This window comes from Cetorhinus maximus, chromosome 20, assembly GCF_964194155.1.
Source record: "Cetorhinus maximus chromosome 20, sCetMax3.hap1.1, whole genome shotgun sequence".
Lineage (NCBI taxonomy): Eukaryota > Metazoa > Chordata > Chondrichthyes > Lamniformes > Cetorhinidae > Cetorhinus > Cetorhinus maximus.
Window position 1 is genome coordinate 50,393,333 of NC_135898.1, and position 20,274 is coordinate 50,413,606.

Genomic DNA, 20,274 nt, shown 5'->3' on the forward strand with positions numbered 1-20,274 from the left:
GCTTTGTTAACTGGGCATAGAGTACGAGAGCAAGGGAGTTATGTTGAAATTGTATAAGACACTAGTTTGGCTTAGCTGGAGTATTATGTCTACTGGGCACTGCACTTTAGGAAAGATTTGAAGGTGTTGGAGAGAGTGCAGGAAAGATTCACGAGACTGGTTTCAGGGATGAGCAACTTCGGTTATGAAGATAGATTGGAGAAGTAAGGATTGTTTTCCTTGGAGAAAAGAAGGCTGACAGGAGATTTGACAAAGATATTCAAAATCATGAGGGGTCTGGACATACTAGATAGGGAGTAACTGTTCCCACTCGTGAAAGGATGGAGAATAAGAGGACACAGATTTAAAGCAATTAGCAAAAGAAGCAAAAGCGATAAAATATTAAACACAGTGAGTGGTTAAGGTCTGGAATACATTGCCTGAGAGTGTGGTGGAGGCAGGTTCAATTGAAGCATTCAAAAGGGAATTAGACTGTTATCTGAAAAGGAAGAATGTGAAGGTTTACAGGGAGAAGGCAGGAAAATGGCACTGAGGCACCCTCCTCATTCGGAGAGTTGATGCAACCAAAATGGGCCGAATGGCCTCCTTCTGAGCTGCAACAATTCTTGATTCTGTGATTCTGTGACCCTTGGTGGAGGGTACTGAAGGGCAACACCCAATCGGTCAAGACACCAGAACTGCATCTTCAGAAACCTGATAGATAGCCTGTTCGATGGTGGTCCTTGTGATGAGGGACATCCCTTGCCACATAAGAGTCATACACGGAGCCTTTTGGGTGCCATGAAGATCTCCAGCACCTTCAACTGCCTGAAGGTAAAGTTGGCAGATGCTAGGATACTATGCACACACCTGCATGAAATGTTTTTTGTGATCACAGACTGACTGCACATTTAGGGATGAAATCCCTTCCTACTCTGGAATCTCCCTGCTGCTCACAGTGCCTTGATGGCCACATGGATGCAAGCAACGACCCCCTGCACCTGAGAGAATCTAGCAATGGAGGCAAATTCCACTCCCCTCTGTGTCAGTGTTGCCCTATCCGTTTGAATCCCTATGTCAGAGTCCACCCTCTTGAACAGCACATGTGTGAGTTGCATTATGCAATGGTGGACAGCCACTTGAGAAATGCCATCCAGGTCAGCAGCCAATCCTTGAAGCAACCCAGGTGCAAAAAAGGTTCAGAGCTACTGTGAGTTTAATGGCTACTGGCACTGTGCCCATGAAATTTACTAGGCCTAAAGTAAACCTCAAGAAAGGCACACAGGTCAGAAAACCCTTGACTGGATAGGTGTAGACTCCTTCTGCACTGATGTTTTGACATTCTACAGTACAACCTACGGTGGGCATTTCATCCTTTGTTGCCTTCCAACCCCTTATTCCTTAGCTCTGTGTCCCTCATGGCCAAGGGTCTATCTCCTATGCTGCTGAGGCTGCTCCTCTCCAGTTCTAAGTAGCTAATGCCCATTCCAGGAATGGCCTTGCCTGCCTCCAACTGCATTATTGCAGGCTCCTGGACGGCACAGCGTCCCTACCCCCTGCCACTCACTATGTGGTCCCTATGGGCTCACTACACCTCTATCAAACTTTCAGGGAACACTAATCATGCGACAATTGAAGGGTTGCTACAATTGAACAGGGCTTTGAGAAGACCGCACCTGGAGTACTGTGCGTAGCTATGATCTCCATATTTAAGTAAGGATATACTTGCACATCCACATATACCTGGATGTGGTACAGCAAAGGGTCGCTAGATTTGTTCCTGGGCTGAGGGTTGACCTATGCTGATAGGCTTCCTATATTGGGCTTATACTCCCTAGTGCTTAGAAGAATGAGAGGTGATTTCATTGAAACATTCAAGATTCTGAAAGGATATTGTGTAGGCATTGACTGGTTGTTTCCTCTGGCTGGGAAATCTAGAATTTGGGGACAGTCTCGAGTTAGGGGGGCAATCATTTAGGACTGAGATGAAGAGAAATTTTTTCACTAAAAGGGGTGTTAATCTTTAGAATTCTCTATCCTAAAGGGTTGTGGATGCTCCATTGCTCCACCATTGAAAATATTTAAGGCTGAGATAGATAGACTTTTGGTCTCACAGGGAATCAAATGATATGAGGAGCAGGTGAGAAAGTGGAATTGAGGCCGAAGATCAGCCATTATCGTAGTGAACGGTGAAGCAGGTTCAAGGGGCCCTATGGTCTACTGCTGCTCCTATTTCTTATGTTTTTTTGAAATGCCTGAGCATTTCCCCTCATATACAGTGTTCAGAGTAGCACCTTGTCCATGACTGGCTAGTGGCTGCAATGCTAACTGCTCCTCATATATGGACTTGAGACCTTCCATGTTTCCTTTGCCTCCTCTCAAAAATTGAAAACTGCCTTTTAATGAGCTGACAGTTGGCTTGTTGGGGGAGACGGTGGCGTAGTGGTCAGATTGCTGGACTGGTAATCTAGGGGCACTCTGAGAACATGGATTCAAATTCCAATATGACAGCTGGTAGAATTTAAACTAAGTTAACAAATCTTGAATTGAAAGCTAGTCTCAGTGATGGTAACCATAACATCAATTGTTCGAGTTTAAAAAGGATGTGGAGAGCGGGAGAGGCTTCAGTTTAAAAAGCATGTGGAGAGCGGTGGGGACTTCAGTTTGAAAAGGGCGCAGAGAGTTAGAGAGACTTCAGTTAAAAAGGGACGATGAGAGTGGCGAGGACTTCAATTTGGGTACCTTGCTGGGAGTCGGAGCGGAGTGGAGCAGATCTGCGGGACTGCGGGAGACAGTCGGGAGCTGAGGAATGCCTATAAATACAGACCGGGCATTCGAGTGAGGAGCGGAGCTGAGCAGCATACTGTTTCACTGTTTTAGCTGCTGTGAGGCTGCAGTCCGGGAAAAAGAAAAAAGCAACTGTGACGTCACAGGAAGCTAGTAAGTTGATTGGCCGGTAGGTGCTCAGTCTAAGGGACAGTGTGAGAGAAACAGGCAAGTTAAGGTAGATATATAAATAAAAACTAAAACTTTAAAATAAAAAAAAATTAAAAAGTTTAAAATTAAAATCAAACCGTATAGATAAAAAAAACAATAAAAAATTAAGTAATTTAAACAAACATCTAAAACACATACCTTGTAGTTAAGAAGTATATAACCTTTATTTGTCAGTGGTACTAGCATTCAATACACACGGTGTCAAGTTGCAGCTCTGATGTGTGACCTTTTGGATGTCAAAGTGGTCCATGACAAACACGTCTGCAGGAAGTGTAAGCAGCTTGAGGAATTCCAGATCAGGATTATTGATCTGGAAGCCGAAACGCAGACACTGCGCAACATAAGGGAGGGGGAGAAATATCTGGATACTTTGTTCCAGAAGACAGTCACACCTCTTAGAAGGTCATCTGTTTTGGTCAGCAGAGAGGGACAGGAGGATGTGACGGTCAGTGAGGGAGGTAATGGGACCGAGCAGACAGTAGGGGAGGAGCCTCAGGCTTTGCAGTTGTCCGTCCAGGACAAAACTGTCCGCTTGATTGGCACCACATCCACAAACATTCACTCCCTCCACCACCGATGCACAGTAGCAGCAGTGGGTACCATCTACAAGAAGCACTGCAGGAATTCACCAAAGCTCAAAGAAAAGAACAAAGAACAAAGAAAAGTACAGCACAGGAACAGGCCCTTCGGCCCTCCAAGCCTGCGCCGATCATATTGCCCATCAACTAAAACATTTTGCACTTCCAGGGTCTGTATCCCTCCATTCCCATCCTATTCATGTATTTGTCAAGCTGCCTCTTAAACACCACTATCGTACCTGCTTCCACCACCTCCTCTGGGAGCGAATTCCAGACACTCACTACCCTCTGCGTAAAAAACTTGCCCCGCACATCACCTTTATAATTTTCTCCTCTCACCTTAAATCTATGTCCCCTAGTAATTGACTCTTCCACCCTGGGAAAAAGCTTCTGACTATCTACTCTGTCCATGCCACTCATAATTTTGTAAACTTCTATCAAATTGCCCCTCAATCTCTGTCGCTCTAGTGAGAACAATCCGAGTTTCTCCAACCTCTCCTCATAGCTAATAACCTCCAGACCAGGCAGCATCCTGGTAAACCTCCTCTGCACCCTCTCCAACGCCTCCGTATCCTTCTGGTAATGTGGTGACCAGAATTGCACGCAATATTCCAAGTGTGGCCTAACCAAGGTTCTATACAGCTGCAGCATGACTTCCCAGCTTTTATACTCAATACCCCTGCCATAGACAGCACCTTCCAAACCCATAGCCACTACCACCTAGAAGGACAAGGGCAGCAGATAGATGGGAACACCACCACCTGGAAGTTCCCCTCCAAGTCACTCACCATCCTGACTTGTAAATATATTACTGTTTCTTCACTGTCACTGGGTCAAAATCCTGGAACTCCCTTCTTAACAACACTGTGGGTGTACCTACACCACATGGACTGCAATGGTTCAAGAAGGCAGCTCACCATTACCTTCTCAAGGACAACTCGGGGTGGGCATAAATGCTGGCCAGCCAGCGAAGTCCACATCCCGTAAATGAATTAAAAAAAAACAGGTTTGAGGTGCTCACTACCTGTGTGGATGAAAGCGAAGTCTGCGAGGTAGATGAGCTGGCTGACCATGGCACTGTGGTACAGGAAGCCGTTCAAGCTGGGGGAGCAAAAAGGAATGTAGTGGTAGTAGGGGATAGTGTAGTTAGGGGGATTGACATGGTTCTCTGTAGCAAAGAGTGAGAGTCCAGACAGCAATGTTGCCTGCTCGGTGCCAGGGTTCGGGACATCTGCTCAGGGCTGGAGAGGAACTTGCAGTGGGAGGGGGAGGATCCAGTTGTTGTGGTCTATGTAGATACCAATGACATAGGTAGAACTAGGAAAGAGGTTCTGCAAAGTCAGTATGAGGAGCTAGGTACCAAATTAAGAAGCAGAACCTCAAAGGTAATAATCTCTGGATTATTACCTGAGCCACTTGCAAACTGACATAAGGCAAATAAGATTAGAGAGGTGAATGCGTGGCTGAAAGACTGGTGTGAGAGAAGTGGGTTCCAGTTTGTGAGGCACTGGCATCAGTACTGGGGAAAGTAGGGGCTGTACTGTTGGGACGGTTTACACCTGAACAATGCTGGGACAAATGTCCTTGCAAATCGCATAACTAGGGAAGTAGAGAGGGCTTTAAACTAAACAAGAAGGGTGAGGGGTCGAGCTTGGGTAGAGGTAGCAATTCAAGGTGTAGAGTCAAGACAGAAGAGCCAAATAGTAATATGAGAAATGAGGGTCAGAGAATGGCAGGAAGGGGCAGAGAGAAAAAACCTAAGAATACATCAACAGTCAAGACTAGATGTTACAAAGGTAACAAAAAGACAAAACTGAAGGCTCTCTATCTGAATGCACGTAGCATTCATAACAAAGTAAATGAATTGATGGCCTATATTGAAGTAAATAAATACGATCTGATAGCAATTACGGAGACGAGGCTGCAGGACGACAATGATTGGGTCCTTAATATTGAAGGGTACATGATATTCGAGAAGATTAGGAAGCTAGGTAAAGGCGGAGGGGTAGCACTGTTAATCAAAGAGGGCATTGGTGCAATAGTTAGAGATGACCTTGGTTCGGGAGATCAGGATATAGAATCGCTTTGGGTGGAGATGGGGAATAGTAGTGGGAAAAAGTCATTAGTGGAAGTGGTCTACAGGCCCCCTAACAGTAGCCACTGTAGCGTAGGACAAAGTATTCAAGAGAAAATATTGTGTGCTTGTGTTAAAGGGTTGGCAATAATCATGGGTGATTTTAATTTACACATAAACTGGAAAAATCAGATTGGCAGTAATAGCCTGGATGAGGAGTTCTTAGAATGCTTTCGAGATAGTCTCTTGGAGCAGCATGTTCTGGAACCAACCAGAGAGCAGGTTATATTAGATTTGGCATTGTGTAACGTGACAGGATTAATTAATGACTGCAGAGTAAAGGCACCCCTAGCCTAGGTAGCAGTGACCATAATATGATTGAATTTTACATCCAGTTTGAATGGGAGAAGAATGGGTCTATGGCTAGTGTCTTAAATAAGGGCAACTATATGGGGATGAAAGCTGAGCTAGCTGAAGTTAACTGGGAAACTAGGCTAGAGGGTAGATCAATAGAGAAGCAGTGGCAGGCATTTAAGGGGATATTTCAGAGTATTCAGAATAAGTACATTCCCACTATAAAGAAAAATTCTAAGGGGAGGACCCACCATCCGTGGTTAACTAGAGAGATTAAGGAAAGCATCAAACTTAAGGAAAAAGCATACAACTCCGCAAAGATGAGTGGCAGGACAGATGATTGGACAGGATATAAAGAACGGCAGAGAAAGACTAAAAGGTTAATCGGGAGAAAGAAATTAGAGTATGAGAGGAAGCTAGCTAGAAATTAAAAACAGAGAGCAAGAGTTTCTACAGGTACTTAAAAAGGAAAAGAATAAGTAAAGTGAGTGTTGGTCCTATAGAGAGTGACCGTGGAGAGTTAATAGTAGATAATAAGGAAATGGTGAAAGAAATTAACAAATATTTTGCTTCTATGTTCACTACAGAGGAAACAAAAACATTCCAGTAATAGCTGCAAATCAGAAGGTGAATGGGAGAAAGGAACTTGGTGAAATTGAAATCACTAGGGAAACGGTACTGAACAAATTGATGGAGCTGCAGGCTGTCAAGTCTCTGGGTCCTGATGGACTACATTCTAGGGTCTTAAAAGAGGTGGCTAATGAGGTAGTCGATGTGCTGACGTTAATTTTCCAAAATTCGCTAGATTCTGGAAAGTTTCCATCAGATTGGAAAGTAGCAAATATAACCCCTCTATTCAAGAAGGGAGGGAGGCAGAAAACAGGAAACTATAGGCTAGTTAGCTTGATGTCTGTCATGGGGAAGTTATTAGAATCGATCATCAAGGAGGTTATAGTTGGGCGCTTAGAAGAGCTCAAGGCAATTGGAAAGAGTCAGCTTGGTTTTGTGAAAGGAAAATCATGTTTAAACAAATTATTGGAGCTTTTTTGAAGGAGTAACATGCGCAGTGGATAAAGGGGAGCCTGTACACATACTGTACTTGGATTTCCAGAAGGCATTTGATAAGGTGCCACATCAAAGATTATTACAGAAAATAAAAATGCATGCTGTAGTGAGTAACATATTAGCATGGATAGAAGATTGGCTGGCTGGCAGAAAGTAGAGAGTATGCATAAATGGGTCTTTTTCTGATTGGTACGATGTGATGAGTGGAGTCCCACAGGGATCTGTACTGAGGCCTCAACATTTTACGATTTACATCAATGACTTAGATGAGGGGTGTGAAGACATGGTAGCTAAATCTGCAGATGACACAAAGGTAGGTAGGAAAGTATGTTGTGAAGAGGACATGAGGAGGTTGCAGATGGATATAGATAGGTTGAGTGAGTGGGCAAAGATCTGGCAAATATAGTTTAATGTGGGAGAATGTGAAATTGTTCACTTTGGCAGGAAGAACAAAAATGCAGAGTACTACTTAAATGGAGAACAGCTGCATAATTCTGAGGTGCAGAGGGACCTAGGTGTTCTAGCACATGAGTCACAACAACTTAGTATGCAGGTACAGCAAGTAATTAAGAAGGCTAATAGAATGCTATCCTTTATCATGAGATTGATTGAACATAAAAGTAAGGATGTTATGCTTCAGTTAAACAAGGCATTGGTGAGACCACACCTCGAATAATGTGTGCAGTTTTGGTCTCCTTATTTAAAGGAAGGATGTAAATGCATTGGAGGTGGTTCAAAGCAGGTTTACTAGATTGATGCCTGGAATGAGTGGGTTGTCTTAGGAGGAAAGGTTGAACAGACTGGGCTTGTTCCACTGGAGTTTAGAAGAGTTAGGGGTGATTTGATTGAAGAATACAAGATTCTGAACGGCCTTGACAAGGTGGTCGAAAGGATGTTTCCTCTTGTGGGTGAGTCCAGAACTAGGGGGCACTATTTTAAAATTAGGAATCGCCCTTTTGTGGCAGAGATGAGGAGAAATTTTTTCTCTGAGGATTGTGCGACTTTGGAATTCTCTGCCTCAGAAGGTGGTGGAAGCAGAGGCATTGAATATTTTTAAGGCAGAGGTAAATAGATTCTTGTTAGGCAAGGGAATCAAAGATTATCGGGGTTAGATGGGAATGTGGAAATCGAAACACAAGAAGATCAGCCATTAGGTTATTGAATGGCGGAGCAGGCTCAAGGGGCCGAATGGTCTAATCCTGTTCCTATTTCTTATGTTCTTGTTCGCGTCCTTGATTGCGGACTTGGCATTTTTGGGAGACTGGCTGCTTTCCGATTCTTGACTCCTTTGCGAAAATTGTTGTGTGTGAAACCTGGTTGGGAATTGATCATGTGCTCGGCAGCCTGATTTTTCACGTGTGCCCACCTCTGCTCTCAGCTCTGAAACTATGAAAATTCAGCCCCAGCTGTTCATGATGCTGCCATTTACACTTCCTCTAGACACATCTTTTGTTTCTTTGCCTGTCCCATCACTGCTTGCTTTGGTCTTGCACCATAAACCCATTTGTCATTTAATCTCTCCTGCCTTCTACCCTATCACAGATCTTCTCTTTTGTTCTTGTTCCCACCCTCCCCAATTTCACTTGCTTAAAATCTTTACGCCCTCAACTTTTCCCAGTTTTGATGAAAAGTCATCGACCTTATATGTTAACTTTTTTTCTCTCTCCACAGAGTACTGAGTATTTCTAGTATTTTCTGTTTTAACTCTTTAAAACATGTTTTTATGACCAAGCTTTTGATCACCTATTCTAATGTCTCTTTCTTTGGTCTGTTGTCAACCTTTGTCTGATTATGCTCCTGTGAATATCTTACAACATTAAAAGACACTATCTGAATGCAAATTGCTGTTGCCAGTATTGCAGCCTAACTTCACCCAATCTGCTGCTAAAACTTAGTTGCATTTGGCCTCAATTACTCCGGTGCTCTGTCAGCGTCCCATCTTGCATAAATTGCAGGTCATCTTCAACTGCTCACATCCTACCCTGCATCAAATTTTATTTGCCTGTCGCCTATCTGCACTGAACTAAATCGAGTTCCAGTCCCCCAATGCCTAATATTTAAAATCCTTATCCTCATTTTGAAATCCCTCCAAGGACTCATCCTTCCCTATTTTTGTAACTTCCTCCATCCCTACAAATCCACCTTGCCAAACTCTTCATCCCTCTTCTGTACTCCTCCTCTTTCCTTTCAACCCACCATTGTCAACCAATTCTTCAGACACCTAAGTCTCATTCTCTGGAATTTCCTTCTTAAACCACTCCACTTCTCAACCTCCCTTTCCTCCTTAAAAATCCATCCCTTTGTCTGGTCACCACTCACCCTTTTGCTCAAGTCTTCTTTCCCTATACCCTGTGAAGTGCTTTGAGGAATGTTATGCTATCTTAAATGTGCTTTTACAGAAGTGTTGTTTTGTAGTAGGTTACTATTTTATAGATGGAATCAAAATAAGACCTTTGAACCAGATTGTATAGTAGTTCACATTATATATTCACATTGATTTTAACCTACTTAAATTTCTACAGTTTTGGTAATCTTTCAACTGTATTTTGAAATTAATGATCATCTTTCAAGCTAACATAAGTGACAGCTACTAACCTCCTTCCGAAGGGGATCTATCAGACCAATGATTGATGGGTACTTCTCTACTAGGCCTGTGTACAGTTCTATCATTTCATCAGGATGTTTTAGTACTCCAGTTATAATTTCATATTTCTCCTCCTAGAAGGAATAAAAGGAAAGTGCGCATTCATTATCTAATTTCGGTATGGAAACAGATGCTGAAGATGATGGCATACAAAGAAATGTGGCAAGAGCATTTGACAGTACTATGTATCTCGCCATGTTTCTTATAAAATATTGCTTCTTCCACGTGTATTTGTTACCCAAGTCAAGTCCTCACAACCTTGCATCTCAAGGCTCAGAAGGGAGTGCCTTCAACATGCATCATATAATTGAAAACTTTGCAACGCTTGTATCTCCTAAAGCTTCAATAATACCTCAATTCACTATGAAATAAACTAGCTACATAATGCATCATCACTTACACTACAGTCAGTGCACAGGGTCTGCACACAATGGTCATTGTGAAACAAAAATAAAAATACCTGGAAAAACTCAGCAGGTCTGACAGTATCTGTGGAGAGGAACAGAGTTAACGTTTCGAGTCTGTATGACTCTTCAATTGAACTAAGGAAAAATAGAAAAGAAGTGAAACATAAACTGGTTTAGGGGGGTGGGACACAGTGCCTGTCATTGTGAATGTGCTCATGGAGAGCTATGGCTGGTTCTGGTAACCAACCTACTAGGTCATGATAGGTCTGCACCAAACAACTTGGGTACAAACAGATCTCCCTCTGGCGAATGCTCTGGAAAGGTAGGTTATAAGTAGTGCAGAGGTTTAGAGAAGGAATTCCAGAAGCAGGGAGGGGTGAGGCCAAGAGGCCATTGAGTGATTGTACAAGAGGACAGACATTAATTATATAAATTTATGCAAGTTTAATCTTAACTCACATAATCCATCAATTCATGAGCAGCACAATTGAGCATCAAATGTAGATCTTCCCCCAGTGTCAATTCTAGTGCGTTACAAGCCTCTTGGATCACCTCAAAAGGCTGTTCTGTATGATCAAATCCTTTCTCCCAGCAGCCTAAGTGAGACATTGCTATAGGCTGAATGTAACAAACAGGCAGCGTTATTTATTTTATCTGGTTGCTTTGTTTAAAAGATTGTGATTTTATCCCCCAACACTAATAAAATACAGACAATAAGGCTTTGTCTTCTTTCTTCTAATATTTTAATTTTAACATTGAACATAACAGTTTTTTTGGCTGTTTAATTGGGATAGATAATATAATGCATTATTCCTCAACATATTCTTACTCCAGATTTTTGGGTGAACATCCATTTGGAAATTTGTTGTTGAAGAGCCATCATCATCTTAAGACTCTGCAAGACAGTTTCAAACAGTCACAATTACATTCTCAAATTATTCCATACTGGTGATAAGAGTAAGCAGATTTTCTAGACTTGTTAGGGAATGGATATTTTTGTTTATAAATGCATTAATTATTCCACAAGATATTAGGGATCAAAGGCATTTATTTGCTTCCATAGGAATTAAGCATACAATGATAACCATTATTCCTAACAATTACACATATACAAAGATGACCACTACTAATGATAATTACACATATATGCAAAGCACTTATCGCACCATGAACTGGAGATTTCACATGTTACAGATCTTGAGCTTGAGGGAATCGGCAAGCCATGCCTTTTCAAATGCTGAAGTATTTGTTCTAATACCCATCTTTTTATACCCTTCTTCCATTCTAGCTATGTGAGAATCTGCATGTTTCAAATTATTACCTCACCCCTTATTTACTTAACAAGAACATAAGGCCAAATGGCCATTTGAGTCTGCTTCATTATTCAATTAGATCATGGTTGATCTTAATGAATTTCAGTTTTAACAACAAAGACCTTCTATACACCTTACCATGGCTTTATCTTGACTGAGTTGTCAACCAACTAATTCACTTGCCTTGCAGAGATGCATCCTTGGAGGAGTTAATCCCTAAGGCAGGCTTGTCTCGCAGGCCGTGAGTTTGAAGATTTCTGCAGGGGACTGCTCCTCCAATAACAGTCTGTTTCTCTCCCATGTTTGCTACTGATAGGCACATGAGCACACACACTAACCATGCTTTCCCCCTCACTCCCAGTGCTCTGGCCTGGCTCCAACCGCTTTCACCCTGATTTTGGTGCTCTGGTCGCATTCCACTGGTTCTTCCCTCATTCTCCTGATGCTCCAAGGTGATCCCCTGGAAATCCCCTTGTTCCCTGCGTTCTCCAGGCATTCCCCCGGTTCTTGGTGCTCCCCTTGGCGGACATATGCGGTCGGTCACTCGCTCCAGGTCTCTCTTCTGTTCTCCCCACCCTAACTGATTTAGAAAGTGAGTGAGTGGTGAGGGTGGCTGAATGAGTGAGGGTGGCTGAGTGAGTGAGTATGAAGGTGGGTGTGCATGTGTGTGGGGGTGTGTGTGTGTGTGTGCGCACGAGGGTGAACGTGTGTGCATCTGTGGGTGGTGAGTGTATTTATGCATGTGCATGGTGAGTGTGGGGGTGGGTGGGGAGGAGGGGGCGAGTGTGTTTGTGACAGAGAGGGGGGTGGTGAGAGGGAGGGGAGATTGTGTGTTTGGCTCACTCCCAGTCTCAATATTCTCATTCACCCTCACCCCCGCATACCAACAGGCACTCTCACCCACTCTCGGTGGGTGAATGATGTGAGTCAGCACCCTGAGACTGGGAGTGAGCTGAACAAACACATTCTCACCCTTTCACACTCTAATGGTTGTCTTTATTTATTACTCATTTTTTTTAACTGTCAATTTATTGTTGTGATTTTTTTTTGCTCAGCAAGTTGCTTCTTTTCATACGTCAGCTTTTTTTTGAAATTCACATTTAATGTTATGTCAAACATTATCTTTCCAAAATTTGCTCACCAGCCCCACCCCCCCAACTCCCGAGGGTAAGAAAAATTGTAATGTGGCCTCCTAAGCAAGAAGGTTGGACAAGCCTGCCCTAGGAGGACAACTGCTAAGACAAAGAACACTTGTAGTTAAATGCTTTTCAGCTAAAGTCTCTGTCTGGTAAACAAACTGACTTTTCCAGCTGTCTAACAAAAACCTACTTAGCAGGAAAATACTAAGAGTTAATTATCTGGCTTTAAAAGCCATTTGATTATTAAAAAGAAACTGATGTAGTTACTTTCATTTCTTCTTCCACTTTCTCTCATTCTCTTCCATGTTTCTAAAATGGCATAGGTGGAAATTTGTTATCTCTGCTTGATACCTCTGAGAAAACATGGGGCAGGGTCTTTAGGTCAGCGAGCGGGGGGGGGGGGGCAGGGCCCGCTTGCCGGCGTGTAAAATTACGCGGGATGACATCAGGCAGAACTCCCGACGTCACCCCGTGTCATTTCAATTTTCAGGTCGGCGGTGGCGCAGCCGAATTAGCTGTCAATGGCCTATTGAGGCCATTGACAAAGTCATTAACCTCATTAATGGACCTGCCTGTCCAACCTTAGGGTTGGCAGGCAGGCTGGGAGCCCTGGTGGGCTTCAGAAAAAGCATGAGATCTCATCCACAGGTGGGATGAGGTTTCAAGAGGGTTTTAAAAAATTTATTAAATGGTTGATTTAAAGTCATGGACATGTCCCAAGTCATCTGACAGTGTCACATGAGGGGACATGTCAGGGAAATTTTGTTTTTGTACCTTTCCCATTTTTACATTTGGAGCCGATCTCCCTGAGGCAGCACTTAGCTTCAGGGAGATGAGTGCACTCTTTCGTGCGCATGCGCGAAAGAACGCACTCTCAGCTGGGGGAAACTCCCCCGTCCGCACAGGGAGCGCATAGTGCTTCCTGGCGGCTGTCACGCTGGGCGGGCCTTAATTGGCCTGCCCACCTAAATTCGTGGCACGCCCCTGATCGGGGTGCCAATTGGAAGCGCGCCTGCACTTCCCCCGCAATGGTGGGGGGAAATTCTTCCCACGAAGTATCAATTGAACGAGAGCCAATCTGGTTTTCACAGTACTCTAACTTCCAAATATTCAGATGGTACAGACTAGTGCTCAGATTAAAGGCAGTATTCAAGTTTGCATCAGCAGACCTTACCAGGTGCATCAATTTATATATAATCAGCAAGTGCAGCTGAAAACAGCAACAAACTAAAACAACATTAAGGGGAGAATTTTCCCCCCGTCGGAAGGGTCGTACAGGGGCGGGTGAGGACCTGATCGGCGCCCCTGATCGGGTCCGCACCACCATTTTACGTGGGCAGGCCAATTAAGGCCCACTCAGCATGACGTGCACCTGGAAGCACTGAGCCGGTGTGGGAGCCTGTGTGTCGGGGGGGGGGGGGGGGGGGGGGGCGGTTGGTTCCCTGAGTTGGGGTCTGTGCTCTTTTGCGCATGGATAGAAGATTAGCTGGCTGGCAAAAAACAGAGTATGCATAAATGGGTCTTTTTCTGATTGGCATGATGTGAAGAGTGGAGTCCCGCAGGGGTCTCTGCTGGGGCCTCAACTTTTCACAATTTATGTCAATGACTTAGATGAGGGGAGTGAAGGCATGATAGCTAAATTTGCAGATGACACAAAGATAGGTAGGAAAGTATGTTGTGAAGGGGGCATAAGAATGTTGCAGATGGATAAAAAAAACGTTGAGTGAGTGGGCAAAAATATGGCAGATGAAGTATAATGTGGGAAAATGTGAAGTTGTTCACTTGACAGGACAAATAAAAAAGCAGAGTATTACTTAAACAGGCTGCAGAATTCTGAGCTACAAAGCGATCTAGGTGTTCTAGTGCATAAGTCACAAAAAGTTAGTATGCAGCAGGTATTTAAGAAGGCTAATGGACTGCAACCCTTTATTACAAGAGGAATTGAAAATAAAAGTAAGGATGTTATGTTTCAGTTATGCAGGGAACTGGTGAGACCACATCTTGAATATTGTGTGCAGTTTTGGTCTCCTTATTTGAGGATGGATGTAAATGTATTGGAGACGATTCAGAGGAGGTTTACTAGATTGATACCTGGAATGAGCAGGTTGTCTTATGAGGAAAGATTAGACAGACTGGGCTTGTTTCCATTGGAGTTTAGAAGAGTGAGGGCTGACTTGATTGAAGTATATAAAATCCTGAAGGTATTGACAAGGTGGACGTGGAAAGGATGTTTCCTCTTGTGAGTCCAGAACTAGGGCGCACTGTTGAGGAGATGAGGAGAAATGTTTTCTCTGAGAAGATTGTGAGACTTTGGAACTCTCTGCCTCAGAAGACGGTGGAGGCAGGGTCATTGAATATTTTTTAAGGCAGAGGTAGATAGATTCTTGCTAGGCAAGGGAATCAAAGGTTATCAGGGATTGTTGGGAATGTGGAATTCGAAACACAAACAGATCTTATGGCGGAGCAGGCTCGAGGGGCTAAATGACTAAATTCTGCTCCTATTTCACATGTCCATATGTATCAATGTAGTGGGGAAGTGGTGGGCGGAATTGGTGTTCAGGGTATGGGTGAGTCAGGGACTCCAATTATCAGAACTCCATTAGCATTCAATTAGTCCCAAAAGATGGAGATACATCAGAAGTACCTCTTTGACTACCAGCAGATGTAGAAGTTACTGAAGGTTCAGGTCAGGACTGTGACTTAGATGGTAAAAGATTTAGATATTTTTAAAATCGGTTTGGAACTTCATTGGATTTCCTGGCTTGGTTTATATGCTTGCATCATAGTTACACTCAGATTGGCACAGGCAACCACCATTTGCAGGCAAAATATGGAAACTCCCCCTGACCCCAGAAACTTTGACCACGTCAGTGATAGTTGTTCCAGTTGCCACAATTCCAGTATATATGCTACAATTGCTGGCCTGCAGATTTGAGGCCATTGTATTTATTTTTCCACTTATCTCTGATATCCATCCTCATAACAACAATTGGAATGCTTAACTTAGTGATGAAACAATTGTGTTTATAAACTTGTATCTTACCAGAGGTAACCTCTTGTGACCTATATGCTATATTTATTAAACATAGTCAGTCCTTTGCTGGCTACATTGGCAATATCCCTGTTCCTGGGAACTAACATGAATCAATCTCAAAACAAACAAAAATAATCAATTATTGAATAAGTGAATTGGAAATGGGCAATAAATACTGGCCTTGGCAGCGTCACTCACAATCCATGAATGAATAAAAAAAAAGTAATAAGGAAGAAGTCCATCTGCAATAGTCCTAGAAACATAGGAAAGGACCAGCTGGTCCATCAAGCCATTTTATGTGTTCTCCTGCCTAATGCAGGGGAAGATCATTACAATGATTAGAATTGCCTTACCTGTTTATAACTGAGGTTGGGTTTTGGAACTGCTATCACTTCCTTCATCAATTTTAATTTTCCTCCAGATGACTTCCCACAACTAAGTAAACTTACCATAGGAAGTGGCATTCTCAATTCTTTTGGAGGCTCCTAAAATTTCAAATTAGAGTTTTAGGCTGTGTTTAAAACATGGAAATATGTAGATGCTTTTCCTGCTTATAGTTACGTTTTTCTAGTACCAGAATAGCTTGCATTAAATATGGTAATTTCCCAAAACATCATGCTGGCGCATAGCTTGCATTTTGATATCTTTACACACCAGAGGTGGTTAATTACTACCAAGAGGCATAATGATTGTACGTTTTGCCTCATAGAAAGCTTGCATAATTAGAGTGTTGGCATTTATTAACAGAAAATTACAACAGTGTCAATGTCAATGTCATATTGTACCTGTTTGCCAATGTTTAGTAGAGTTTTACAGCTGTGAAAGTTGTTTAATACGCTATAAGACCATAGGTCTTAGGAGCAGAAGTAGGCTATTTGGCCCATCGAGTCTGCTCTGCCATTCAATGAGATCATGGCTGATCTGATAATCCTCAATTCCACTTTCCTGCCTTTTCCCCATGACCCTTGATTCCATTACTGATCAAAAGTCTGTCTATCTCAGCCTTGAATATACTTAACGACCGAGCCTCTACAGCCCTTTGCGGTAAAGAATTCCACAGATTCACTACCCTCTGAGAGAAGAAATTCCTCCTCATCTCTGTTTTAAATGGGCGACCCATTACTCTGAGATTATGCCTTCTGGTCCTAGACTCTCCCACAAGGGGAAACAACCTCTCAGCACCTACCCTTGTCAAGCCTCATAAGAATCTTATATGTTTCAATAAGGTCGCCTCTCATTCTTCTAAACTCCAATGAGTACAGGCCCAACCTACTCAACCTCTCCTCATAAGAAAATCCCTCCATACCTGGGATCAACCTAGTGAACCTTCTCTGAACTGCCTCCAGTGCCAGTATATCTTTTCTTAGATAAGGGGACCAAAACTGTTCACAGTATTCTAGGTGTGGTCTAACTAGTGCCTTGTATAGTTTTAGCAAGACTTAGCTATTTTTATACTCCATTCTCCTTGAAATAAAGGCCAACATTCCATTTGCCTTCCCTATTACCTGCTGAACTTCTATGCTAGCTTTTTGGGATTCATTCATGAGGACCCCCAAATCCCTCAGTGCTGCAGCTTTCTGCAGTCTTTCTCCATTTAAATAATAATCAGCTCCTCTATTCATCCTGCCAAAGTGCATAATCTCACATTTTCCCACATTATATTCCATCTGCTAAACTTTTGCCCACTCACTTAACCTATCTATAATGCTCTGTAGACTGTTTGTGTCATCCTCACCACTTGCCTTCCCACCTATTTTTGTGTCATCCACAAACTTAGCGATACTACATTCACTTCCCTCATCCAAGTCATTAATATATATTGTAAATAATTGTGGCCCCAGCACTGATCCCTGTGGCACTCCAGTAGTTACAGGTTGCCATCCTGAAAATGGCTCCCTTATCCCAACTCTCTCTCTTCTGTTAGCCAATCCTCTATCCATGCCAATATACTACCCCCAACACCATGGGCTCTTATCTTATTAAGTAACCTATGCGTGGTACATTATTGAACACCTTTTGAAAATCCAAATAGATTACATCCACTGGCTCCCCTTTATCTATCCTGCTTGTTACCTCCTCAAAGAATTCTAATAAAGTTGTTAGGCATGATTTCCCCTTCGTGAAGTCATGCTGACTCTGCTTGATTATATTATGTATTTCTAAATGCTCTGCTATTACATCCTTTATAATAGACTCCAACATTTTCCCAATGACGGATGTTTAGCTAACTGGCCTATAGTTACCTGTTTTTTGTCTCCCTTTTTGAATAAGGGTGCTACATTGGCAGTTTTACAATCCTCTGGGACTTTTCCAGAATCTAAGGATTCTTGCAAGATTACTACCAGTGAATCCACTATCTCTGCAGCTACTTCCTTTAGTGTCCTAGGATGCAACCTATTAGGTCCAGGGGACTTATCAGCCTTTAGCCCCATTAGTTTCCCTAGTACTTTTTCTCTAGTAATAGTTATTGTATTTATTTCCTCTCCCTCTTTTGCCCCTTGATTATTTAGCATTTTTGGAATGCTATTAGTGTCTTCTACCATGAAGACTGATGCAGTCTTTATTCAGCTCCTCTGCCATTTTCTGGTTCCCCATTATTATTTCCCCAGCCTCATCCTCTAAGGGTCCCATGTTCACTTGTGCCTATCTCTTCCTTTTTATATATTTAAAGAAGCTCTCTTTATATTACTTGTTAGTTTACCCTCAAAGTTTATTTTCTCCCTCTTTATTATTTTTTTGGTCATCTTTTGTTGGTTTGTAAAACTTTCCCAATCCTCTGGCTTACCACTAATCTTTGTATGTTTTTTTCTTTCAATTTTCTTTCAAACTTCAAATTGAAGTTAAGGTGTCTATCCTTCACTTCCTTTGTTAACCATGGTTGGTTCATCCCCCTCCTAGAATCCTTCTTCCTTATTGGGATATATCTTTGTTGTGAGTCATGGACTATTTTCTTAAACGTCCGCCATTGTTCATCAACCATCTTTTCTGCTGAACTCCTTTCCCAGTCCACTCCAGCCAACTCTGCCCTCATTCCTTTGTAATTACCCTTATTTAAGTTTAGCACAGTTGTTTATGACAAGTTTCTCACTCTCAAACTGAATGCTAAATTCTATCATGTTATGATCACTGTTTCCTAGAGGATCTTTTACTCTGAGGTCATTTATTAAACCTGCCTCATTACACATTACCAGATCCAAAATAGCCTGGTCCTTGGTTGGGTCCACAACATGTTCTGGGAAACTGGCCCGAATATACTCTATGAATTCTTGCTCGTAGCTACCTCTGCCAATTTGATTTTCCCAATCTATATGAAGCTTAAAGTCACCCATGATTAATGTACTGCCTTTTTTTCCATGCCCTCATTATCTCCCAATTTATTCTCTGTCCTACAGTATTGCTACTGTTAAGGGGCCTATAGACTACTCCCACCAGTGTCTTCTTCTCCTTGTTATTTCTTACCTCCACCCATATGGATGTTACATCTTCCGATCAAAAATCATTTCCTGCTATCGTACTTATTCCATCTTGTACTAACAAAGCTACTCCACCACCCTTTCCTTCCTGCCTGTTCTTTTGAAAAGTTACATACCGCTGAATATTTAGTTCCGAGCTTTGATCTCCTTGTAACCATGTCCCTGTAATAAGATCATACCCATTAACCTCAATTTGTGCCATTAATTCATTTATTTTGTTCCAAATACTACGCACATTTAAGTAAAGAGCCATTAATTTTGTCTTTTTACCATCTTTTCCCCCTTTGACCCTATTTACTGCTTTTTAAAAAAATGTTTGCACACACTGTCCCTTCCTGTCACACTCTGGGTATCATTACCTAAATAGATGCCCTGCAATGCAGCCATATCCTTTTGCTTTGTAAGCCTACAAATCCCCTCTCCAGATCCCTACCCCCCTCTATTTAGTTTAAAGCCCTCTCTACAGCTTTAGTTATTGATTTGCCAGGACACTGGTCCCAGCACGGTTCAAGTGAAGCTCCTCTCACCGGGACAGCTCGTTCTAACCCAGTATTGGTGCCAGTGCCCCATGAACTAAAACCCATTCCTTCAATACCAATCTCTGAGCCATGCATTTAACTCCTTGACTTTAGTTACCCTATACCAGTTTGCCTGTGGATCAGGTAGTAATCCCGAGATTATTAGCTTGGAGTTTCTGCTTTTTAATTTAGTTCCTAACTGTTCAAATTCTTTCAGCAGAACCTCCCTTCTAGTCCTATCAATGTCGCTGGTACCAATGTGGATGACAACAACTGGATCCCTCCCCTCCCATTCCAAGTTCCTCTCCAGCCCTGAGGAGATGTCCTTAATCCTGGCACTGGGCAGGCAACACAACTTTCAGGACTCAAGCTCACGGCTGCAGAGAACAATATCCATCCCCCTAATTATACTGTCCCCTACCACTACTATATTCCTATTTCCTTCCCCCACTTGAATGGCTCCCTGTAACCTGGTGCCGTGGTCATTTTGCTCATCCTCCTTGCAGTCCCTGCTCTCGTCCACACAGCTTGCAAGAGCTTCGTAACTGTTGGACAATTGCAGGGACAGAGGCTCCTCGAATGCTACCCCCTGGGTTCCCATACCTGCCTCATCTGCAGTCACACCTTCCTGTCCCTGATCACAGACCAAATCGGAGGGGTGTGACCGCCTCCTGGAGCAAAGTGTCTGGGTAGCTTTCC

At 42.8% G+C, this 20,274-nt stretch overlaps 1 protein-coding gene across 1 annotated transcript in view; it reads right to left on the minus strand.

Moving 5' to 3' along the window:
- Nucleotides 1-20,274, minus strand: part of eno4 (enolase 4) — a 106,749-nt gene that overhangs the window by 16,339 nt on the left and 70,136 nt on the right. Inside the window, 4 exon segments of the mRNA XM_078565198.1 lie at nt 9,643-9,765; nt 10,558-10,716; nt 10,928-10,993; nt 15,938-16,069. Coding sequence (XP_078421324.1) covers nt 9,643-9,765; nt 10,558-10,716; nt 10,928-10,993; nt 15,938-16,069 — 480 coding nt within the window.